The sequence below is a fragment of the Hipposideros armiger genome, unplaced genomic scaffold (genome assembly GCF_001890085.2).
Source record: "Hipposideros armiger isolate ML-2016 unplaced genomic scaffold, ASM189008v1 scaffold_105, whole genome shotgun sequence".
Classification (NCBI taxonomy): Eukaryota; Metazoa; Chordata; class Mammalia; order Chiroptera; family Hipposideridae; genus Hipposideros; species Hipposideros armiger.
Window position 1 is genome coordinate 262,280 of NW_017731455.1, and position 21,469 is coordinate 283,748.

Genomic DNA, 21,469 nt, shown 5'->3' on the forward strand with positions numbered 1-21,469 from the left:
TGGGCCAGTGAAGCAGCGTCCTCCACAACTAGACTGAAGAACAAAAGGACAGCAACTTGTCTGTTCCCCTTCCCCCAATTCCCTAGCACTGTTCCCATCTCCCAATTCCCCAATAAAAATCTTTAAAAAAAAAAGTAAGACACCTCGATATTTCTTATAACTATAAATGTAAGTATCCTCAACAAAATACTAGCAAACTGAATACAGTAACACATAAAAAGGATGATACACCATCACCAAGTGAAATTTATTCCAGGAACACAAAACTGGTTCAACATCCAAAAAGTAACATAATACACAATATCAAAAGAATAAAGAACAAAAACTACATGATAACCTCAATAGAGACGGAAAAAGCATTTGACAAAATCCAACACCCCTTCATGATAAAAGTATTCAATAAACTAGGAGAGAAACTCCTCAACCTGATCAAGAATATTATGAAACTCATGGCTAACATCATACTTAACATAAAAAGGCTGAACACTTTTTCCCCTAAGATCAGGAATAAGAGAGAGATGTCCACTCTTGCCACTTCTAGTCAACACTGTACTAGAGGTTTATCCAGGGCAATTAGGCAAGACATCGAAATAAAATGCACCATATTAGAAAATAAGTAGTAAAATTATCTCTATTTGCAAATGGTATTCTGTATCTAGAATATAAAAAATCCTAAAGAATCCACCAAAAAAAAAAATTAGAGCTAATAAGCTCATCAAGAATTCAAGATACAAAACCAATACACAAAAATCAATTATATTTCTATATACTTGTAATGAATAACCAAAAAATAAAATTAACAGAAGTTCATTTACAATACAATCAAAACAATAAATACCTAGGAATAAATTTAGCAAAAGAGGTCTAAAACTTATACTCCAAAAACTACAAAACATTGTTGAAAGAAATTAAAGAAGACCTAAATAAATGGAAAGACATTCCATGTTCATGGACTGTATGACTTAATATTGTTAAAATGGCAATACTCCCCAAAATAATCTACGATCAAGGCAATACCCATCAGTTCTAGGTAGCTTCTATACAGAAATTGACAAGCAGATCCTAAAATTCATATGGAAATGCAAGGAATCAGAATAGCCAAAACAATCTTGAAAAAGAACAAAGTTGGAGGAGTACCCTTCCTGGTTTCAAAACTAATAACACTACAGTAATCAAGACAGTGTGGCACTGGCATAAGGGTAAAGTTATAGATCAGTGAAACAGAACTGAGTTCAGAAATTAACCCTCACATTTACTGTCAATTAAATTTTTTTTTTCAAATTTTATCGGGGAACTTATGTTTTTCCAGGACCCATGAACTCCAAGTCAAGTAGTTGTTTCAATCTAGTTGTGGAGAGCACAGCTCAGCCCCAAGTCCAGTCGTCATTTTCACTCTAGTTGCAGCAGGTGCAGCCCACCATCACATGCGGGAATCAAACCGGCAACCTTGTTGTTAAGAGCACGCACTCTAACCAACTGAGCCATCCGGCCGCCCACTGGCAGCTCAGCGGCAACTCAGCTCAAGTCATTGTCTTCAATCTAGTTGCGGAGGGCGCAGAGCAGTGGCCCACGTGGGAAGTGAACCAGCAACCTTGTTGTTCAGAGCATGCGCTCTAACCAACTGAGCCACCCAACTGCCCCTACTGTCAATCAATTTTTTATATAAGGGTGCCAAAATCTTTCAATGTAGAAAAATAGTCTCTTTAACAAATAATGCTAGGAAAAATGGATATCCACATGCAAAAAAAAAAGCTGAACCTCTACCCTCACACCATACACAAAAATTAACTCAAAATGGATCACAGACTTAAATGTTTTCTTAGAAGAAAACAGGCATAAATCTGCCTGACCTTGAGTTAGGCAATGATTTCTTAGATAGGACATCAAAAGCACAAGCAACAAAAGAAAAAAGATACACTGGATATAGTTACACAAAAGACTATCGTGCTTCAAAGGATACAGCAAGAAAGTAAAAAAGACAATCCATAAAATGAGAAAAAATATTTTCAACTCATAAATCTGGTAAGAGTCTAGTATCCAAAGTACATAAAGAACTATTACAATTCAACAATAAAAAGATAAATACCCAATTTTTAAATGGTCAAAATTCTAAACAGACATTTCTCCTAAGAAGATATACAAATAGCCAATAAGCACATAAAAGGATTTTCAACATCATTATTCATTTGGGAGGTGCAAATCAAAACAATTAGGTACCATTTCACATACACTAGGATGATTATATTGGGTTGTCAGAAAAGTCATGACGTATTTTTTCTATGTATTTCATTGCAAAAATGCGTCATCACTTTTCCGACAACCCAATAATTTAAAAAACAGACAACAACAAGTATGGGCAAGGCTGTAGAAAAATTAGAACCCTCAGACATTGCTGGAGGGAATATAAAATGGTGCAGTGGCTTTGGAAAACAGCCCAGAGTTCCTCAAAAAGCTAAATATAGTTAGTTACCCTAGGACTCAGCGAAATCCACTCTTAGGTGTTGAAAACTGAAAACATAAGTCCATATAAAAACTTGTACACAAATGTTCATAACAATATTGTTCATAATATCCAAAATGAAGATCAAACAACGTGCTCAAGGCCTCACAGCGATTTGGTGACAGAGCTAGTCTAGAACTAGACTCCAAGACTCCCAGCTTCCGGCTCAGTGCACTTCCCCTGCCCAGGACTTGCTCAGCCCACACCTTCTCAACGTCATTATGCACCAGGAGGTGGGTAAGGGAAAGAAGCATTCAGAGAACTTTTTGTTCAGTCTTTGCATAAGATGGTTAGGGCACGTTTTTCTCCCTCTCTCGTTTTTATAGAAATCCCAGCAGGGCTCTTGTTACCATTTCCCTGAGCCCATGATAAGAATCATCCATGTCTATCGCTCAGGATGGGATAAAACAAGGAATGAGATGCTCAATCACACCTCATAAGGTGAGACAAGGGTAGAAAGGAGCCTGTTCTAGGGTGGGGAAGTGGACACTATTGTCTTTACCTATCCAGAATCCATCCCTCCTTCTTTCGATCAGAGCACCTTGGTTTTCCTTTTGAGAATGTCTCTTCTCCATTTTCAGTCCACAGAGTTGGGATGAGTCTCACCCACTCTCCCACCAAGTTCTGGGACCCAGGCCTAGTCAATCCATCCTTCCGGCCACAATGATTGGTTCAGGGATGGTCATAAGGATCAAATCAGCCCAGGAAGAATCAGATCTGAGATTTCTGCTCCAACCATTAAGTAAAAGGACTCTATTTCTGCCGGGGCTGTCAGCCTAGAACTGTCATAACTTGCCATCAGGTTAAGTCTGCCTATCAGTGAAGCCAATGCTGAAGAAATCAGAGCTAAGAGATGCAAAAGAGAGGAAAGTCTGATGCTAGTGTTGGCCTCCTGGACTCAGCTGTGCTAGAAGCCAGCTCAACCCCTTTTTACCTAAGTCAATTTCATTTCAGTTTCCATCACCTAAACTGAGTCATTTTTACACTGAATGGCATTCAAATTCTGCCACTAGGGGAGCTGCCTGGAGCAAACGGCCTCCCCTTCTCTCGGCCTCTCAGTTGCCTTTAGTGAGAGGCAGGGAAGCTGTATCAGCTGATGCTGATGTTGACCCTTCTGCTCCTAAAATCTCGTAATTCTATGAACCCAGCAGAGACCACCTTGGTCTTCAAAGTCTACTTCTCCACCTAGTGCCTAACTCATCATTTATTCGCTGGCCTGACCCCATTTCCAGCATTTAGCATGCAGGCAGCGCCTTCCACATGCAAGTGTGCTACACCTCACCAGACCCTTCCACAGGGCAGGCATGGTTCTCATCCCTAACATGCTGTAGCCAGGCCAAGTCCAGGTGCAGGTTGGCTTGGGATCTGCCCACTCATGAGCACAAGCACAAGCCATGGTCTGCGTTCAGCAAGTGAGCCTGGTCATGCTGCCAAGTGTGTTCATTCACATTTCAACTGGTTGGAGGTTGGCTGACCCCAGGTGGCTCTCCAGGAAGCTTGGCTGGTGGCCTTTGTGAAGTCTGAAGGTATCTCTCAAGTCTCCCACTTTGTTAGCTGCTCTGATAAGTATACCCTGGCTGTGGGGGTAGAATAGGCTAAAACTTATTTAATGTCAGAATGGGGGGGAGGGTATCCTTCTCACCTCCCTGTATCCCGGGAAAAATCAGGACAGGTTTCTGGTGGGATTTTCCTGGCGATTATGCCCAAGTATTCCCTTACACAGCCTTCTGAAACCCCTTGGATAGGGAGGGGCCCGCGGCTGCCTATCTTTGTGATGGTGACAGATCAGTAAGGAGAAATGCAGGTGTCAGTATTGTCAGGGTTGTAATTTGAGGATTAAATTACCAGGGTAGAGGGGCGACGGCAGGAACTCGCCTACCTCCCTGGACCCCGGGAGGAACCAGGACAAGTCAACTTCCTGCAACACTGGGGCCTTCCTGCTGGGCCGGGGGCCGCGACGGCCACCGCCCCCTCGGGCCAAAAACATCAGCTTCCGCGGACACACTCATCCGGGGACCGGGCTCGTGATGCCTGGGGGTGCCCGCGGCCCCGAGGGAAACAAACCGGAACTTGCCCGGCTGCATGGCTCCCTCCCCCAGCTCTCGCTCGGGGGGCTCCGGCAAGCCCCGGCCCTCGCCAGGCTGTGGTGGGCCGCCCGCAGCTCCTCGCCCGCTCGTCCCTACCCTCTGGAGGGCCACACGCGCGCCCTGGCCCGGGGAGCCGCGCGCTGCCCAGACGCCGGCTCCCCGGCAGTCCCCTCACCTTACTCGCGGTGCTTTTCTGGAGGCTGCCATTCGGCAGTGACGTGCCCCGACCCACGTAAGGGGAGCGCAGACCAGCTGATCACCCGCCGAATGGCTGGAGGGTAGGAGGCCGGCCGGTGCGCAAACTGCAGGCGCGCGCACCGGTCCAGCCACGCCCCCCTCCGTGGAGTGCGCGGGCGCCGCGGCCCCGCCCACCCACAGTCCCCGCCCACCCGCCCGGTCTCGGGCGGCGCGGTCCTGGAGTCCGGAGCCGGCCTGCATTTCCAACCAGCGGGCGTTGCTTTTTTTCCGTTCTGGTAGTGGATGCCGTGCCGCGGCTCGTCTTTTCCGTTCATTTTTCTCACCCTTCTCCAAAGAGGAAAAAGAAGGGCTTTGTCGACTGAAGGGGCTGAGGATGCGATGAGCTGCCCGCCTGGGATGTCAGGGCCCTTTAGGAAGGCAAAGAGGACGGTCCCATGGCCAGTTCTGGAAGCACCTCAGCAGGGTCTCACTTCCTAAGGTTTTGGAGGTGTCCCCCAAATCATTTCTCCAGACAGCTTCAAAATCTAGTTGCTCACTCCGCTTGGATAACTAGTAGACACCCTAAACTTAACATGTCCGAATGGCACTGCTGGCCCAACGCCCGAAAACAAAAATGTGCGCCACCAGTCTTAGCCATCTCATTCAGTGGCTACTCCATTGTTTCAGATGCTCCGGCCAAAATCCCAGAGTCATCCCCGCCTCACCTTACACACCCAACATCCAGTCTGTGAGAAACTCAGGTTGGCCAAAACAGATCCTTAATCCCACCGCTTCTCACCACCTCCAGTTGTACCCACTCTAGTCTGTGTCACTACTGACTCACCCATGTGACTGATTACACTTGGCCTTCCTACAGCCACCAGGCACCTGCGCAGTCTAGCCTAAACATAACTGCCAGGTCGTGTCTTTGAAGCCTGAGATCATGTCCCTGTTCTGCTCAGCACTTGCCCGTGACTCCTCATTTCAGTCAAACTAAAAGCTCTACTTGATCTACCCCTAACCTCAGTTCCTCCTGTTCTCACCTTGCTCATTCTGCTCCAGCTAAACCCGCCTCCTTGCCGTCCTTGAAAAAGCTGGGCACACTTGGGCCACAGGGCCTTTGGACTTGCTCTTCCTCCAAATATCAAAGCTCCCTGCCTCACCTCCCCCTTACCTTGTTTTCAAATCTTCTGTCAAGTATCACCTTCTCAATGAGACCCACTCTGACCATCCTATTTAAAATTGTGAACCGCCCCCGACCCAACATTTTTTTTTTTTTTTAACTGAGCCACTCTGCTACCTGTTGGCAGCTCAGCAGCAACTCAGCTCAGGCGGGACATCGATCTGCTGTTGTCAGAGCTCACACTCTTGCGCGAGCTCTTAACCAACTGAGCCACTCGGCTGGCCCTCCCCCAATATGTCTAATCCCCCTTATTCTGCTCTATTTTTTCCATAGCACTTATTGCCTTTTAACATGATAAAAAAATCTACTTATATGTATTATATTCTGCCCCATTACACACACACACACACACACACACACACACACACACACACACACACACCATAGCCAACAGTGCAGGAACTGTGTCTGTTTTGTTTAATGATGAACAATCCCTGATATGTAGTAAGTTCTCATTATGTATTTTCTGCATGAATGAATGTCCCCAGAATGTACAGTCCTCAAGGGTAGGGATGGTGGCTGCCTTGTTCATTGTTATATGTCTGGTGCTTAGAACAGCGCCTGGCACAGAGTCAGCACTTAAGAAACATTTGCTAAATGAAAGTGACCACCTTTTTAAAGGTGATCTACACCTGTTGCTTTGACCTTGGTGAAGGCCTAATACACCTGTAATCAAATAGGTTCTGTTGCCTTCAAGAGCTCAAAGTTCTAGTTGTTATTCAATAAGCATTTGGACAAGCTAAATTCAGCCCCGTAGAAAAAGTATGAAAGAACTGAAAGATATGGCGCCTTGGAAAGCAGCAAACGTCTGCTCCATTTCCCCAAATTTATGGAGCCAAAAAGAGAGAGCTTGAAAAGAAAATGGCTGGTTCCAGCCCACATCTGAGAGATGGTGGGAAAGATCAAGCTGTAAGAGAAAAAAGGAGATGTCAGCGAGAGAGAGAAGTGGAACCTAAAGGGGACAGGTATTTTGTAATCACGTTGCCTAGGAGGAGCCTGCTCAGAATTTATGGCATCTGGCTTTAGGGGAGAAAAAGAGAAATACTCTGTGTTCTCTGAAACAGATTTGCGGTCCCATTTACAGTATAACAAACACCCTCCACCCTCCTGAACTTCTTTTAGCTGAACCTCGGAGAGAAGTTGAGACGAATTATCGCCAGAGGGTGAGAACACTGGGGTTATGTCAGGCTCTGCTCATATGTTTGAAGAGGTGGAACAGTCACATTATCATTTTCTGAATGCTATGTGCCTAGCCCAGAACAAGCCAATGAGTGAAAGACTGTTATCCTCATTTTGCTGAAGAGACAGGTTTGCAGAGTTTAAGTCGCTTGCCCAAAGACCACAAGGTAGTAAGTGATGAGGCTGTGGTGTACATCCAGGCAGCGGGATAGATTCCTAGCCCCCAAACACTTCATCACTAAGTTATATGGAAGAAACACTAGTACTCGTCATCCAACCAGCCCACACAGTGGAAGGAGAGAGCCAACCTATTCATCGTTCAAATTAGGCTGGGAAGGTTTTAAAGGTAGCCAGAAATATGAATTAGGTGGAAACATGGGTCGAATTGAGTCCTCCCAAAAATCATATGTTGAAGCCCAAACTCCCAGTACCTCAAATTGTGAATTTGTTTGGATATAGAGTCGTTGTAGATGTTATTAGTTAAGATGAGATCTTACTAGAGTATGAACCTCATGCAATCTGGCTGGTGTCCTTATAAAAAGGGGAAATTTGGACACAGAGAGAACATGTACAGAGCACATAAAATATACTATAAACAAGGTTGTTATTGGACGGAGGCTTGTTTACTAGTTGTGTACTAGTTGTTTATAAACAAGGTTGTTTGGGGATTGAGGCTTGCAAAACAAGTTGTTTACTACTAGGTATGAGACTGATAAAAGTGAAAGTAAACATATTTATATGTAGAGCATATACATGAAAATAAACATGTTTATGTTTATGTGTGAAACTGAGCGTAACAAAATTGAGTGGTAAACATGTTCACCAAAACAACTTCTGGTTATCACCTAACAGGTAAACAAGTCCAAGGAGAAGAGGATAAAAGCAGAACTCCAGAGCAATGCCATGAGCAGTCCGACTGGAGCTTTGGCTAAGACCCTCTGCGAGGCGCAAGCCGCGATACTCTGGGACTCGCCGAAGTCCTTGCAAGACCAGCTTGCCTCAGACCCATTCTGGGTCCAGTCGTCTCTCCCGGACCAGGGACTGTCTCCATCTCGATTGACTCTGGGACTTGGTTCGTTATTAAATTCGATTCCATTCTGTATAACCCTCTGTGCTTACCAGAGCATTGGCCTCTGGAGGGACATTGGTTCCCAAATAAAGCTGTGCTACTCACTCTATATGAACCTGTGTGCCGGGACTTTGTTCCCCACTCGCGTCACAAGTACCACGCAGGGACGTAGGGCCCTGCCGAGGAGTTAATGTCCCCTTGACTTTCAGGAAGAGACTGAAATGTGGCGACTGCCTTTCCAGGTGCTCGCGACAGAACACCATGTGAAGATGAAAGCAAAAACCAGGGTAAAGCATCTACAAGCCAAGGAACACTTGAAGATGGCCCACAAAACACCCAAAGCTAGGAGAGAGGCCTGGAAGAGACTTTCCTTCACGGCCCTCAGAAAGAGCCAGCCCTTCCAATTCCCTGATCTTGGACTTCCAGACTCCAGAACTGTGAGACAATAAATTTCTGTTTCAGCTGCCCAGTTTGTGGTACTTTGCTAGGAAAGCCCCAGGGAACAATACAAACTGAGTTCTAAATGGTCCAAGTGTGTGAATTGTGGAACTGTTATTTTGGCCACACAACATTCATCTACTCTTCTTCTGGTTACCATCCTATTTCCCTCTGAGGGCCCATCCTTTTTCCTCTTTCCCTCCCTTCTTCGTTCTGTCTGTACTGTCTTGATGTAGCACTTGGATTTCAGGAGGCTATGATGACCCCAGGGTTAAGCCACCAGGATAGGCTTAGAGATGGGGCCAGGGCAGTGAAATATTCATGGCGAGTGCTGGAACAGAGCCTTGTTCTCCTCTGCCAGGCCAGAGCCTGGAGGCATATATTCCCAAACTGCTGCCTCTACATGCAACATGTGAACGGCACCGAAGCAGCAGAAGGAGAGCAAAAACAGAGGAAGAGAAGCAGAAACCTCATAACACTATTTGAGGCCCGAACCCTGCCATGCTTGAAACTTGAGCTGCCACTGGGCTTTTCAAACGTCAGCCAAAAAATTTCCTTTTGTGTTTAAGTCAGTTTGACATGGATTTTCTGTTACTTGCAATCAAGACTCCTCCCTGACTTGTGTTAAGTAAGTTACGTTTCATCTGTACAACTAAATTTTATATGTGAAGTAGATATAATTGTTTAATACTGATAATTAGCTATGAACTAAGAAGTGGAAAAAGTAAACTATAAAACAATGTAATATCTCATTTTTATAATATAATATAATATAATAAATATAATATAATATATACTGATATAAATGTGTTTTTTTAGAATTAAAGGAAAATGATCCACAAAATATTAATAGTGCTTTTCTCAAGGTGGCAGAATTTGAGGTGATCTTAATTTTGCTATGTTCTTTCTGGGTTGTTGGTTTTTGGGGGGGTTTTTTGAGATTTTTTTTTTAATTTAAAAGAAACTGAAAGTACTAATCATTTCTCTGACCCTTTGTCCTTTGAGGATAGAATGAAGGACCTGTTCCATCCTCCAAATCTGAGCACCACCAGAAATACGCCTCCAATATCAACCTGATAACTGGTTGATGGCCTGATCATTGATTGGGGGTGGTGGGAGACAACATCCTTTTTGATAAACCCCCAGATGAAAGGACTGAAAAAAACAGAAATTCTTATACTATAGCAAACAAAATTACAACATCTGAGGAGGGTTTTAACATTTTCAAACATTTCAATTCGTTCTAATAAAATTGATAGTTCTAGGAACAGTGATGAGTGCCTCATAAATTGTTAGTTGTAACATGGCCTTGTTTTTTATAAAGTCAACTGAAAGATAGGCTTGTGGTTACACCCTAGAAAGGAATGAAAGAAGAAAAGCCAAATTTCAGGATCGCAGAGTCTGCCAGAACAATGTACTGTAAATTAAGGGTGGGAGAATGCATTTGGCTCAGCTCCGCATCCACTCACCCTTTGTATTCAATGAAAACTAACTCAGACCTTTTGATATCTGAGTTCCATTTACTCTTGGCAAAGTTCACTTCTCTGGTTCAAATTAAAAAAAAAAATGGCCCAGAGGGTTTCTTGGACATCAAATGGTTCTTGCACAAACAACATATTGATGAGCTAAGTGTAAATGAATCAGAAACTCACAGAGTAAGTGACTCTGAGACACACAGGCCCTCCCATGCTATAGGAAAAAATGGCTCAGGGAAGCACTGTTTGTTTTTCCTTTAAGGAGTGGTCCTTTTTACCCTATTTTATCCCTTTCTCAAAAGGTCGTTCAGAGATCTTTGTAAAATGTATCCAGTGATTCCTGATGTTGATGTCTCATAATCCCTTCTTGGCTGTGCCTTGAAAGCGGGGCTTTGGACAGAAGCAGCATGGCCTACAGGTTAAGGTCAAGAGACAAGGTGTGGCCCTGGCTCTGCCATGAACTAGGCATCTGACTTTGGAATCCGTAGATCATCCTCTTCCCTGATTTGCTGAGAATTCGGGTTTGACCAGCCCCTTCCAGACCAGCTGTGATGCATTTGATCAAGTCCTAATCAGAGGACTTGAAGATAGCAGCCTGGCAGGTATGTTTATGTGACCCTCACTGTATTCTTTTATTTTGTAATATCTTTATTGAGATACAATTCACATACCGTACAATTCATCCACTTAAGGGATGCAAGTCAGTGGTTTTTAGTATAATCACAGAATTGTGCAACCATCACCATGATCAATTTTAGAACATTTTCATTGCCCCAAAGAGAGATCTGTACCCTTTAGCGCTCACTTCCGATTTTCCTCCATCCTCCTCACTCTAGGCAACCACTAGATCTCCTATCTCTACAGATTTGCTTCTTCTGGACGTGTCATATCAATGGAACCTTATAATGGTCTTGTGTGACTGGCTTCTTTCACGCATCATAATGTTTTCAAGGTTTATCCATGTTGTAGCATGTATCAGTACTTGATTTCTTTTTATTGCCAAATAGTATTCCATATAATGTTTATCCATTTATGACTTGATGGGCGTTTGGGTCATTTCCACTTTTTGAATATTGTGAATAATGCTGCTATGAATATTCATGTGCAAGTTTTTGTGTGGACATATGTTTTCATTTCTTCTGAGTATATATCTACACATTAAAATGTTGGGTCATATGGTTAACTGTATGTTTAACCTTTTGGGGAACTGTTGGACCATTTTACATTCCCAACATCATTACATGAGCATCGTGTAGCATCATTACATCATCAGCAGTACGTGAGGGTTTCAATTTCTCCACATCCTCACCAACACGTATTATCTTTCTTTTATATTCTAGCCATCTTAGCGGATATGAAATGATATCTTACTGTGCTTTTGATTTGCATTTCCCTGGTAGCTAATGACATTGAGATGCTTTCATGTGCTTATCAGCCATTCATATATCTTCATTGGAGAAATATCTATCCAGATCCTTTGCCCATTTAAAAAAATTTTTTGTTATTGAGTTGTAAGCATTTTTAATATATTCTAGATGCAAGCCCTTTATCAAATATATGATTTATAAATATTTTCTCCCATTGTGCATTTTTGTTCTCATTAGATAGCAACATTTAAAAAGGAAAGTTTTGCTATTTAAAACACCCACATCTTCAGCTTCTTTTGGAAAATCAGAAGGTTGGTTTGGCAACACTGGCCCTTCCCTCTCTGCAGCAATAAGCAGCATGAACAGAGCAGGGGCTACTCCCTTGAAATGGGACAGGGAGCCCTCCATTTGCCCATGGTAGCCTTTTGTATTTTACCTGCCAGGCTCCTGTAGACATCCCAGTTTATGACTCCTTCTCCTAGAGAATTTGAGAAAGCATGGCCTAGATTTCAGCTCCACTGAAATTGCCTTTGCAATTGAGTTAAATCAACCACTTCTTGCCAAAATTTTTTTCACCTTTGGCACTTAAACGCAGAATCCCCCACACTTAGCACCAACCCTCAAGTCCTCTACTTTTCCTGTTTTGTGCTTTGGATTTTGCAAGGCATGGGGCAACTCGCTGGGGCTTGGCGAGGCCTCCAGAATTTTGGCCGCCCTGTTGGTACTGATGTCATGAGTGTCCCTTGCCATAATGCATCCTCATTACTAACTCAAACCAGCCAAACTCAAACAAATGGATTTGAAAAGCAGAGTAACAGGCTGCCTGAGCTTTATAACACTGCATAAAAATATCAGAAAAACAATTTCTTGCTTAGGACCATAGCCAAGAATGAAAATCACAATTTCTGATTGTTAATCCCCCCTTTCCCAAACCTTAATTTCCTTGCTAAAAGCAGTCCCTTCTCAGAACAAAATGAGGATCTCTAAAAAGATATATTAGTAACTTAACCTAGTCATGTAACATTTTTTTCCTGTTTCTCTTTAACTTTTATGTAACTTGTTATTCACTTATTTTAAACAGCTTTATTGAGATATAATTTACATACTATACAACTCACCCATTTAAAGTGTACAAGTGGTCTTTAGTGTAATCACAGAGTTCCACAATCATCAGCACTATCTATTATAATTTCAGTACATTTTATCACCTGAAAAAGTAACCTCATACCTTTTAGCATCACTCTGCATTTCCCCCCATGGTCTCCAGGCCTAAGCAACCACTAATCTGTTTTCTGTCTCTGTAGAGTTGCCTCTTCTGAGCATTTCATATAAATGAAATCATACAATATGTCATCTTCTGGGTCTGGCTACTTTCATTTAGCATAATGTTTTCAAGGTTCATCCATGTTGTAGCATGTATCAGCACTTTATGCCTTTTGAATGCAGAATAACAATTCCATTGTATGCATATGCCACATTTTATTCATCCATTCAAATGGACAATTGGGATAGGTAAGAAACTAATAAAATTCAATAGCAAAAAAACCCCAAATAATCCATTTAAAAATGGGCAAGGGCCCTGAACAGAGATTTTTCCAGAGAAGATATACAAATGGCCAACAGGTATATGAAAAGGTACTCAACACTGGTAATCATCAGGGAAATGCAAAACAAGACCACAGTGAGCTATCACCTCACACCTGTTAGGATGGACATTAAAACCATCCTAACAATGACTAACAAAAGTAACAAGTGTTGGTGAAGGTGAAGACAAGGGAACCCTTGTGCTCTGCTGGTGGGAATGTAAATTGGTGCAGCCATTATGGAAAATAGTATGGAAGAACTTCCATACTATTAAAACGAGAACTACCTTATGATCCAGCAATTCCACTTCCGGGTATATATACAAAGGAAATAAAATCACCATCTTGAGGGGATACCTGCACTCCTATGTTCATTGCCGCATTATTCACAAGCCAATAGGAAACAACATAAGTGTCCATCAATGGATAATGAAAATGTGTGTTATACACAATGGAATATTAGGGATGGGGATAAGGGGGGGGGAAAGGAGTTATTGATCAAAGAGTACACATTTCTAGTTAAAAGATGAATACGTTCTTGAAATCTAACGTACAGCATGGTGAATATAATAATAACATATTATATGCTTGAAATGTGTGTTCTCACCACCCAAAAAAGTAACTATGGAAGGGGATAGATATGTTAATTTGATGTGGTAATAATTTCACAATGTATACAAATATCAAAACATCACATTGCACACCTTCAATGTATAATTTTTAATTTGGCAAAAATAAATAAAATTTTAAATGAACATTTGAGTTGTTTCCACTTTTTGGCTATTATGAATAGTGCTGCTATGAACATTCATATATAAGTTTTTTTGTAGGCATATGTTTTCATTTCTCTTGGACACATACCTATGAGTGAAGTTGCTGGGTCATATGGTAACTCTATGTTTAATATTTTGAGGCACTGCCAAACTGTTTTTTAAAATGGCTGAATTATTTCATATGTCCACCAGCAATGTATAAGGGTACTAATTCCTCCGCATCCTTGTACGTTCTTACTAGTCTTTATCAATATGTTTGCCCTTCTTCCTCCGTCAACTCTCCCCAGATTTCAGAGGCAATTCCTAATGACTTTTTCCACTGGAGAAGTGAGGTAGCACTTCATTTTAGAGTAAATCCTGACTTAGCCTCTCCTTTTATGGAAGCCATTGGATAAAATGCTACTTCCAAGGCCCCCCTTACTCTAGTAAATCAGATTTGTTTCCACAGTGCACCATAAGTCTCTATGCACCTAGTCTAGATATTTCAGATACAAGCAAAAGAAAAGTAATTCAATCACTTAAAGCCTTAGATTTAAGGAATTTTGGAACTGGAAGGAACCCTAAGGGTCCCTTCACCAACACTGTCACTTTATAAATGAAGAGGCTCAAACCGAGAGATTCAGGTGAGCAAGGCTGCACAGCTGGCTTACTGCAGAACGAGACTGGAACCCAGGTCTCCTGGTTCCCTCTGACACTCTTGTCAGGTCAACCCATTCTCTCAGTCAGCTGTGTAAACCCAGCTTAGCAAACACTGAGGTGATTATAACTTTAAAAGCAAAGCCTTCATCCACACACACACCAAACAAAGGCAAGAATTAGGTGATCCCCGAAATAATTCCGAACACAAAACACACTCAAGTCAAAGCTTCGATCAAAGGTGGTGAATTGGGTACCCGAGGGCTGAGTTTAGCCCATAGATATGTTTAACTGATGCTACATGGTATTTTAAGATTTTTTTATAGTCGCCAACTCATAAAAATGAAGTGATTTCACCCAAAAAGTTTATTAAGAGGGCCTGCAGTTCCTGATTAAGTTTTTCAACAAACAGGCTGGGGTTGAGCAGTACTGCCCAGTCCCACCCAGTGGGCCTTCCTCATCATGCTATCTGCCTAGTTCTTGAAAGTATTCAAGGGCTGGCTGAGTGGCTTGGTTGGTTTAGAGCTCACTCAAGAGTGTGAACTCTGAGCAACAGTGGTTCAATTCCCAGCCCAACCTGAGCTGAGCTGCCAACAGGTTGGCAGGATAGCTCAGCTAAAAAAAAAAAAAAAAGTTTTTGAATGTAGGACTCTATTTTTTTTTTATTGGGGTGACATTGGTTAACAAAATTATATAGGTTTCAAGTGTACAGTTCTATAATACATCATTTGTATATTATTACATTGTGTGTTCACCACCCAGAGTCAAATCTCCTTCTGTCACCATACATTGGACCTCCTTTACCCTTTTCTACCTCTCCTCCTCCCCCTTTCCCTCTGGTAACCACTAAACCGTTGTCTGTATCTGACTTTTTGTTTATCTTATTCATTTGTTGCTTTCAGTTTCATATCCCACATGAGTGAAATCATATGGTTCTCGACTTTTTCCATCTGACTTATTACACAGCATGATAGTCTCAAGATCCATCCATGTTATCACAAGTGGCAGTATTTCATCTTTTCTTATGGCTGAGTAAATATTTCATTGTATATATGTACCACATCGTCTTTATCTAATTTTTTATCTTAAGGACACTTTGTTTCCATGTCTTGGCCACTGTAAATAATGCTGCAATGAACGTAAGTGTACATATATCTTTACAGATAAATGTTTTCGGAATTTGGGGGGTTGATACCCAGAAGAGAAATTGCTGGGTCATATGGTAATTTTATTCTTAATTTTTTGAGGAACCTCCATACTGTTTTCCATAGTGGCTGCCCCAATTTACATTCCCACCAGCAGAGTCTAAGGGTTCCCTTTTCCTCACAACCTCTCCAACATTTGATATTACTTGTCTTGTTGAACATAGCCAGTCTAACAGATGTAAGGTGGTATCTCATGATGGTTTTGATTTGCATTTCCCTAATAGCTAGTAAACTTGAGCATCCTTTCATATAACTGTTAGCCATTTGTATGTCTTCTTGGAAGAAGTATCTGTTCTGGTCCTCTGTTTATTTATTTTTTTTAAGTTTTTTTTTTATTGGGGAATTGGGAGAAGGGGACAGACAAGTTGCTATTCTTTTGTTCTTCAGTCTAGTGGAGGACGTTGCTTCACTGGCCCAAGTTGGCACCGTCATTGCGCTCTTCCCTGGTGAGGCAGATCAGTCGCCGGCTTCTGGACGGCCGCTCACTGTGGCTGCTGGCCGCTCACGCTGGCTGCTGGCTACACATGGTAGCCCATGGCAACCCACTGCCATAGGGGCTGCAGCCTACGCCGTCACTGGCAACTCATGGCAGCCCAGCTCCAGGTTGAGCTGTTGTTCAGCATCTTAGCTGTGGAGGGCAGTGTTACTAGCCCTCATATGTGGGATCCGAACCGGGGCCCTCTGGTGTCCCAAGCCAGTTCTTAACCATTGTGTCACTCCGCCGGCCCCTCTGTTTATTTTTTAATTGGATTGTTTGGGGGATTTTTTTTGTTGAGTTGTATGAGTTCTTTACATATTTTGGGTATTAGCCCCTTATCAGAGGTGGTGTTTGCAAATATATTCTCCCATTTGGTTGGCTGCCTCTTTGTTTTGTTGATGGCTTCTTTTGCTCTGCAGAAGCTTTTTAATTTGATACAGTCCCATTCATTCATTTTTGCTTTTACTTCCCTTGCCTTTGAGGTCAAATTCATAAAATCCTCTCTAAGACCAAGTTCCATAGTTTAGTACCTATGTTTTCTTCTATGCATCTTATTGTTTCAGGTCTTATATTTAGGTCTTTGATCCATTTTGAGTTAACTTTTGTGTAAGGTGACAAACAGCAGTCTAGTTTCATTCTTTGGCATGTGGCTTTCCAATGTAGGACTCTTAATCCAGATAATTGAGACATGCATGAGGAGTTGGTGCATTTGTTGTCTGCAGGATACTCCCATGGCCCTAGTTAGAAGAAAGAAAGACAGACATACAAATACTGGTAGGCAACTCAGATCTTTGCAGGTTTGGTGGGCTTGGCAGGGGGCAGATGATCACAACAGGGCCACCACAGCGCTGCTAGAAGCAGAGTGAGGAGGAGGCTGTGGGGCCTCTGCAGGGCCTCCTTTTGGCCTAAGTTCACAAAATTAGCAGTAGATGCTGCAACGCTTCTGCAGCTTTCAGAGAGAAATACAGACAGTGTGTTCCTTCACATCACAAGTCCCCACCAGAGAAAGCCTGGAAACAGCGTGAGGCAGTCCTGTTATCTGCAGCCCTTCACCTCCCCTGGTGCGAGGAGCTGGGCTTTACTTGTTTCCAGAAAGTGTCATCTAGTTTGCTCTGCTGTGCAGCTCACCAGCTATTCTAGTCAATTGCCAACTGGTGACTGGGGAAAAGGCTACTTGACGGTAAAGGCGTTTCTGAAAACTAAGCAAAAGGACCCAAGAAAAGCGCTCTGCACTGTGACTGGAGTCCAGAAAGAACACAATAAACGCTAGCTCTATTATTATTGGCGAACTCCCACAGTGCATTTTAAAAATCTGATATCTATACATCTTCATAAAATCATGACTGTCAAAACTGGAGGAGTCCTTGGAGAGCATTGAGTTGATTCAACTTATGAGAAAAGCAGTTTCCTTCTCCGTAAGACGGGGTGGTGGCCCTGACCAGTGAGTGTGTGGTCCCATCAGTCGAGGGGTTTGTCAATGCCCTGACTGTGTAAAGCAAGCACACCTGTAGACACCAGGGTAGGTTTGCCCGTGGGGTGGGCTTTGCTGTTACGCTGAAAGGTCGCTTTCCTGGCAGCTCACTAGTTAATAGTCAGAACTTAAGGGGCCCCTGGGTGAGGCTCAGAGACAAATGAGCCGGGAGCCCACCTGTGGGGGGGGGGCATGATTTACATCCTTTCCTTCTTCCCTGGAGTTGCCGGAGTATATGAGGGGTGGGATGGATGGCTCTCGGGGTGGAGTTCAGTGCAGCTGTGAAAACAGCCTCTCCTCATGGTTCTCCCCAGCCCTTTGGCACAAAGAAGCTGTGGAGCGGATTAAGGAGGTGAGAGCAAAGCGGAGCCACTCTTAAATGTAGAGAGAGTAAAACAACAACAAAACACGTTTCTATTGTCTGACCTCATCACCAACCAGGTCTTTGTTTCTTTCTTTGAAGTTAGGTGGAACTAGAATCATGCGAGTGTTACATAATAAATAAATTTTTAAAAGTAGTAGGTTCGACATCTCTAAAAAAGATTTTGTGGTATGCCATGATCATCAGTTCTCAAGCCTGTCAACTGCAAACAGGCTTTGAATGTCTGAAAACCTTATAAAGCCACTGTGCTGAGCAAGGCTCCATCCGAACCTCCCCCTCATCAGCGCCCCTTTTTCTGGGCTCCAGCCTCATCTTCCAGTTCCTCAAAGGGGCCTTTCTTTGTGCCTTAGGATGTTTGCACATTGTAGATGCCCTAAGGGGTGGTAAGTTCCCTGGAGCAGCAACTGTGCTTCCAGGTTGGGGGCCGGCAGGGGGGGGGTTACAGCGCTTAAAGAAAAGGGGGTCCAACTGATGTCTCAGAGAAGAAGCAGGACAAACAGCAAGAAGAAGGGGTCCTGGCTCGTAAGAGACTGGTTCTGCCGAGTGCTGAGCTGTGTGACCTCAGGGGTCTCTGTCCCTAGTGGACCATAATCCCCTTACTGTTATCTGGATGTGCTCCAAGACTTGTTCCTGCTCTAGTGTTTGGTGACTCTAATGTCTTGTGAAGAATGACAAAGGTATTCCTCTCCTAGGTCTGCATACCTAACATACATACACACATACATATGTTCACCAAAAGGCACATACAATTGCAGCACTGTTCATTGTAGCCTCAAATCAGAAACTACGCAAATGTCCATAAAGAGGAGAGTGGATAGATTGTGATGTATCCATACGGGTGAATGGCGTAAAGCCAAGAGAATGAATAGACTGCTGCTACACGCACAACTTGAGTGAATCTCACTAACAGGACCCAGACACCTAAGAGTCTATGTTGCATGAACCTGCCTTTATAAAGTTCAATAACCAGAAAAAACCTACCTGTAACATTACAACTCAGGTTAGTGGTGACGAAAGGAGAGAGAGTGGCCCTGATAATGTTCTTTCTGGATCTAGCCTGGTTCACGGATGTACTGACTTTGTGAAAATTCATGGAGCTGCTCTCTTGCAACTTAGGCACTTTCCTGTAAGTATATGAATACTTACAAATAAGTATAAAAGCACATTTAGAAGAAAATACAGGAAGCTATCTTTAAGACCTTGGGGAAGGGAAAAATTCTTAAATAAGACACAAAAAATGCAAATCATTAAGGAAAAAATTAATTACATAATTGAAGGATAGTAAGGAATAACATCATGAATAGGTAACACTTATTTTGCAATGAACTATGCCAAGCCCTTTGCAAACCTTACCCATTGTACCCTCAGTGCTATTATCATCCTCATTTTGCAGATGGGTAAACTGAGGCTCAGAGTTAAATTGCTCCCCTAAGGGCACTTGCGAGGAAGCCAGTACTTGAACTCAGGTTGGGCCTGACTTCTTGGCCCTTCCCCATTCCCCACTCAGCCAAGCAGGTTCAGAGGTCCGCTTGCCAGAGATCCGAGCTGGAGAAAGAAGGGAAGTCTCAGGTCCAGGTTCCCATCTCAGTCCATCTCCAGCAGTGTTTAATTTTTTTAAATTAAATTTATTGGGGTGACAGTGGTTAATAGAATTATGTAGGTTTATATTGTACAATTCTATACAATACATCATCTGTATATTGCATTGTGTGTTCAGCACCCAGAGTCAGTTCTCTTTCCATCACCATGTATTTGACCCCCTTTACCCTCTTCTACCACACCCCTCCCCCTTCACCCTCTGGTAACCACTGAACTGTTATCTGTATCTATGAGTTTTTGCTTGTTTGTCTTGTTTGTTTGTTGCTTTCTGTTTTATATCCCCCGTATGAATGAATGAAATATGGTTCTTGTCCTTTTCTGTCTGACATATTTTGCTTAGCATGATACTCTCAAGATCCATTCATATTGTCGCAAATGGCAGTGTTTCATCTTCTCTTAGGGCTTAATATTCCATTGTGTATATGTACCACATCTTCTTTATCTAGTCATCTATCGAAGGACACTTTGGTTGTTCTCATGTCTTGGCTACCGTGAAAAACGCTGCAGTGAACATAGAGGTCCATATATCTCTATGAATAAATCTTTTCAAATTTTTCAGGTAGATACCCAGAAAAGGGATTGTCCAGCAATGTTTTCAAATAGGGTGGATAACTACAGTTATGATGCTGGGCAGCCACCCCCACCCCTGAGATCAGGAGCCTAAGGCCCAGTCAGAACTCTCTCCTCCTCATGGGGCGACAAAAGTGTGGAGAATGGGTCTAGGATTGGGAACTGAGTAGACAAGGATAGGCTTCCCGCTTTCATTCCCTGCAGTCTGTTATCATCAAGGTGATGATGGTTTTCACAGCTCCTCTCAAGAAATGCTCTGCTCAGCTAGTCTCTCCTTGGGTGTTGCCCCAATATGCCAGGTTCATTCCAACCTCTCAACAGTTTCAGTTTCTCCCACCTGGAGGCCCTTCCCTTCCTCTGCTAACTCTGCTATCTTCCAGGCCCCGCCAGAGCGATAAGTATTCTCTGAAGCTGGCCTCTGTTACTCTAGGCCAGCACTGCCCAAAAGAACTTTCTGCGAAGTAAAAAGAATAATTTTTGCACTGTTCAGTATGGTGGCCACTAGCCACATATGGCTTCAGAGCACCTCCTATGGCTAGTGTGACTGAGAAACTGAGTTTTAAATTTTACTTAATTTTACCTAACTTACATTTGAATAACCACGTGTGGCTTAGTAGCTATACTAAGTATATCCAATATACTATATTGGATAGCACAGCTCTTGGCTACGGCTACGCTGACTCTCTGAATTGCCTTGACTTAATTCTGCCAAGAACTGAATTCAAAGTTGATAGTTGTCTAAATATTTTATTTGCTTAAGTCTTGCCTTTAGAACGGGACCATTAGCATAAGGAAGAAGGTAAAGGTGGGGAAAATCTACTTTTGTGGCCCTACCATTAGTTACAGTGCTAAGCACAGAGCAGGTTGGGCTCCTGCTAAAATCAGTTGCTGCTCAGAGGCAGAATGCAAGGCCTGGGCTCTGGGACCCCGAAGCAGCAGATGCCCTATCATGGAAAGGAGGTGCGGGTGGGATGGGATTCTGGAGAAGAAGCTAATGGCACCCTTGTTACCGAAGCCAGCACCCAGCGTCCAGGCCAAGCACTTACACCCCTCTGGGGCCTTTTCCAATTCCTGGAATCCTCTTCTTGCACCTCAGAAGTGGCTCACACTTCCGGTAAACGCCCAGGTCTGGGGCAGAGTGCAGAGATGATTACAATGCAGCAGGCTGGAGGGGAGCAGGAGTGTCTGCAAGAGCTAATTAGAGGCGTTACCGGCAGCATTCCTGCGAAGCCGTGAACCCTGCCTTCTCTTCTGCAAGCCTCAGAAACACCCTCCTTGAGAATTTCTCTCTGAAGTG

At 43.2% G+C, this 21,469-nt stretch overlaps 1 protein-coding gene across 2 annotated transcripts in view; it reads right to left on the reverse strand.

Moving 5' to 3' along the window:
- XPNPEP1 (X-prolyl aminopeptidase 1) overlaps positions 1-4,902 on the reverse strand; it is a 49,697-nt gene extending 44,795 nt beyond the window's left edge. Inside the window, exon 1 of one of the 2 annotated variants that reach the window (XM_019646670.1) lies at positions 4,763-4,902. In XM_019646670.1, the coding sequence (XP_019502215.1) occupies positions 4,763-4,794 (32 nt within the window). In that variant the 5' untranslated portion in view covers positions 4,795-4,902. Of the gene's footprint in view, positions 1-4,345; positions 4,634-4,762 lie in introns of those variants that run through there. The other variant, XM_019646671.1, reaches the window with a different exon arrangement.
- Between the last annotated feature and the right edge of the window lie 16,567 nt (positions 4,903-21,469).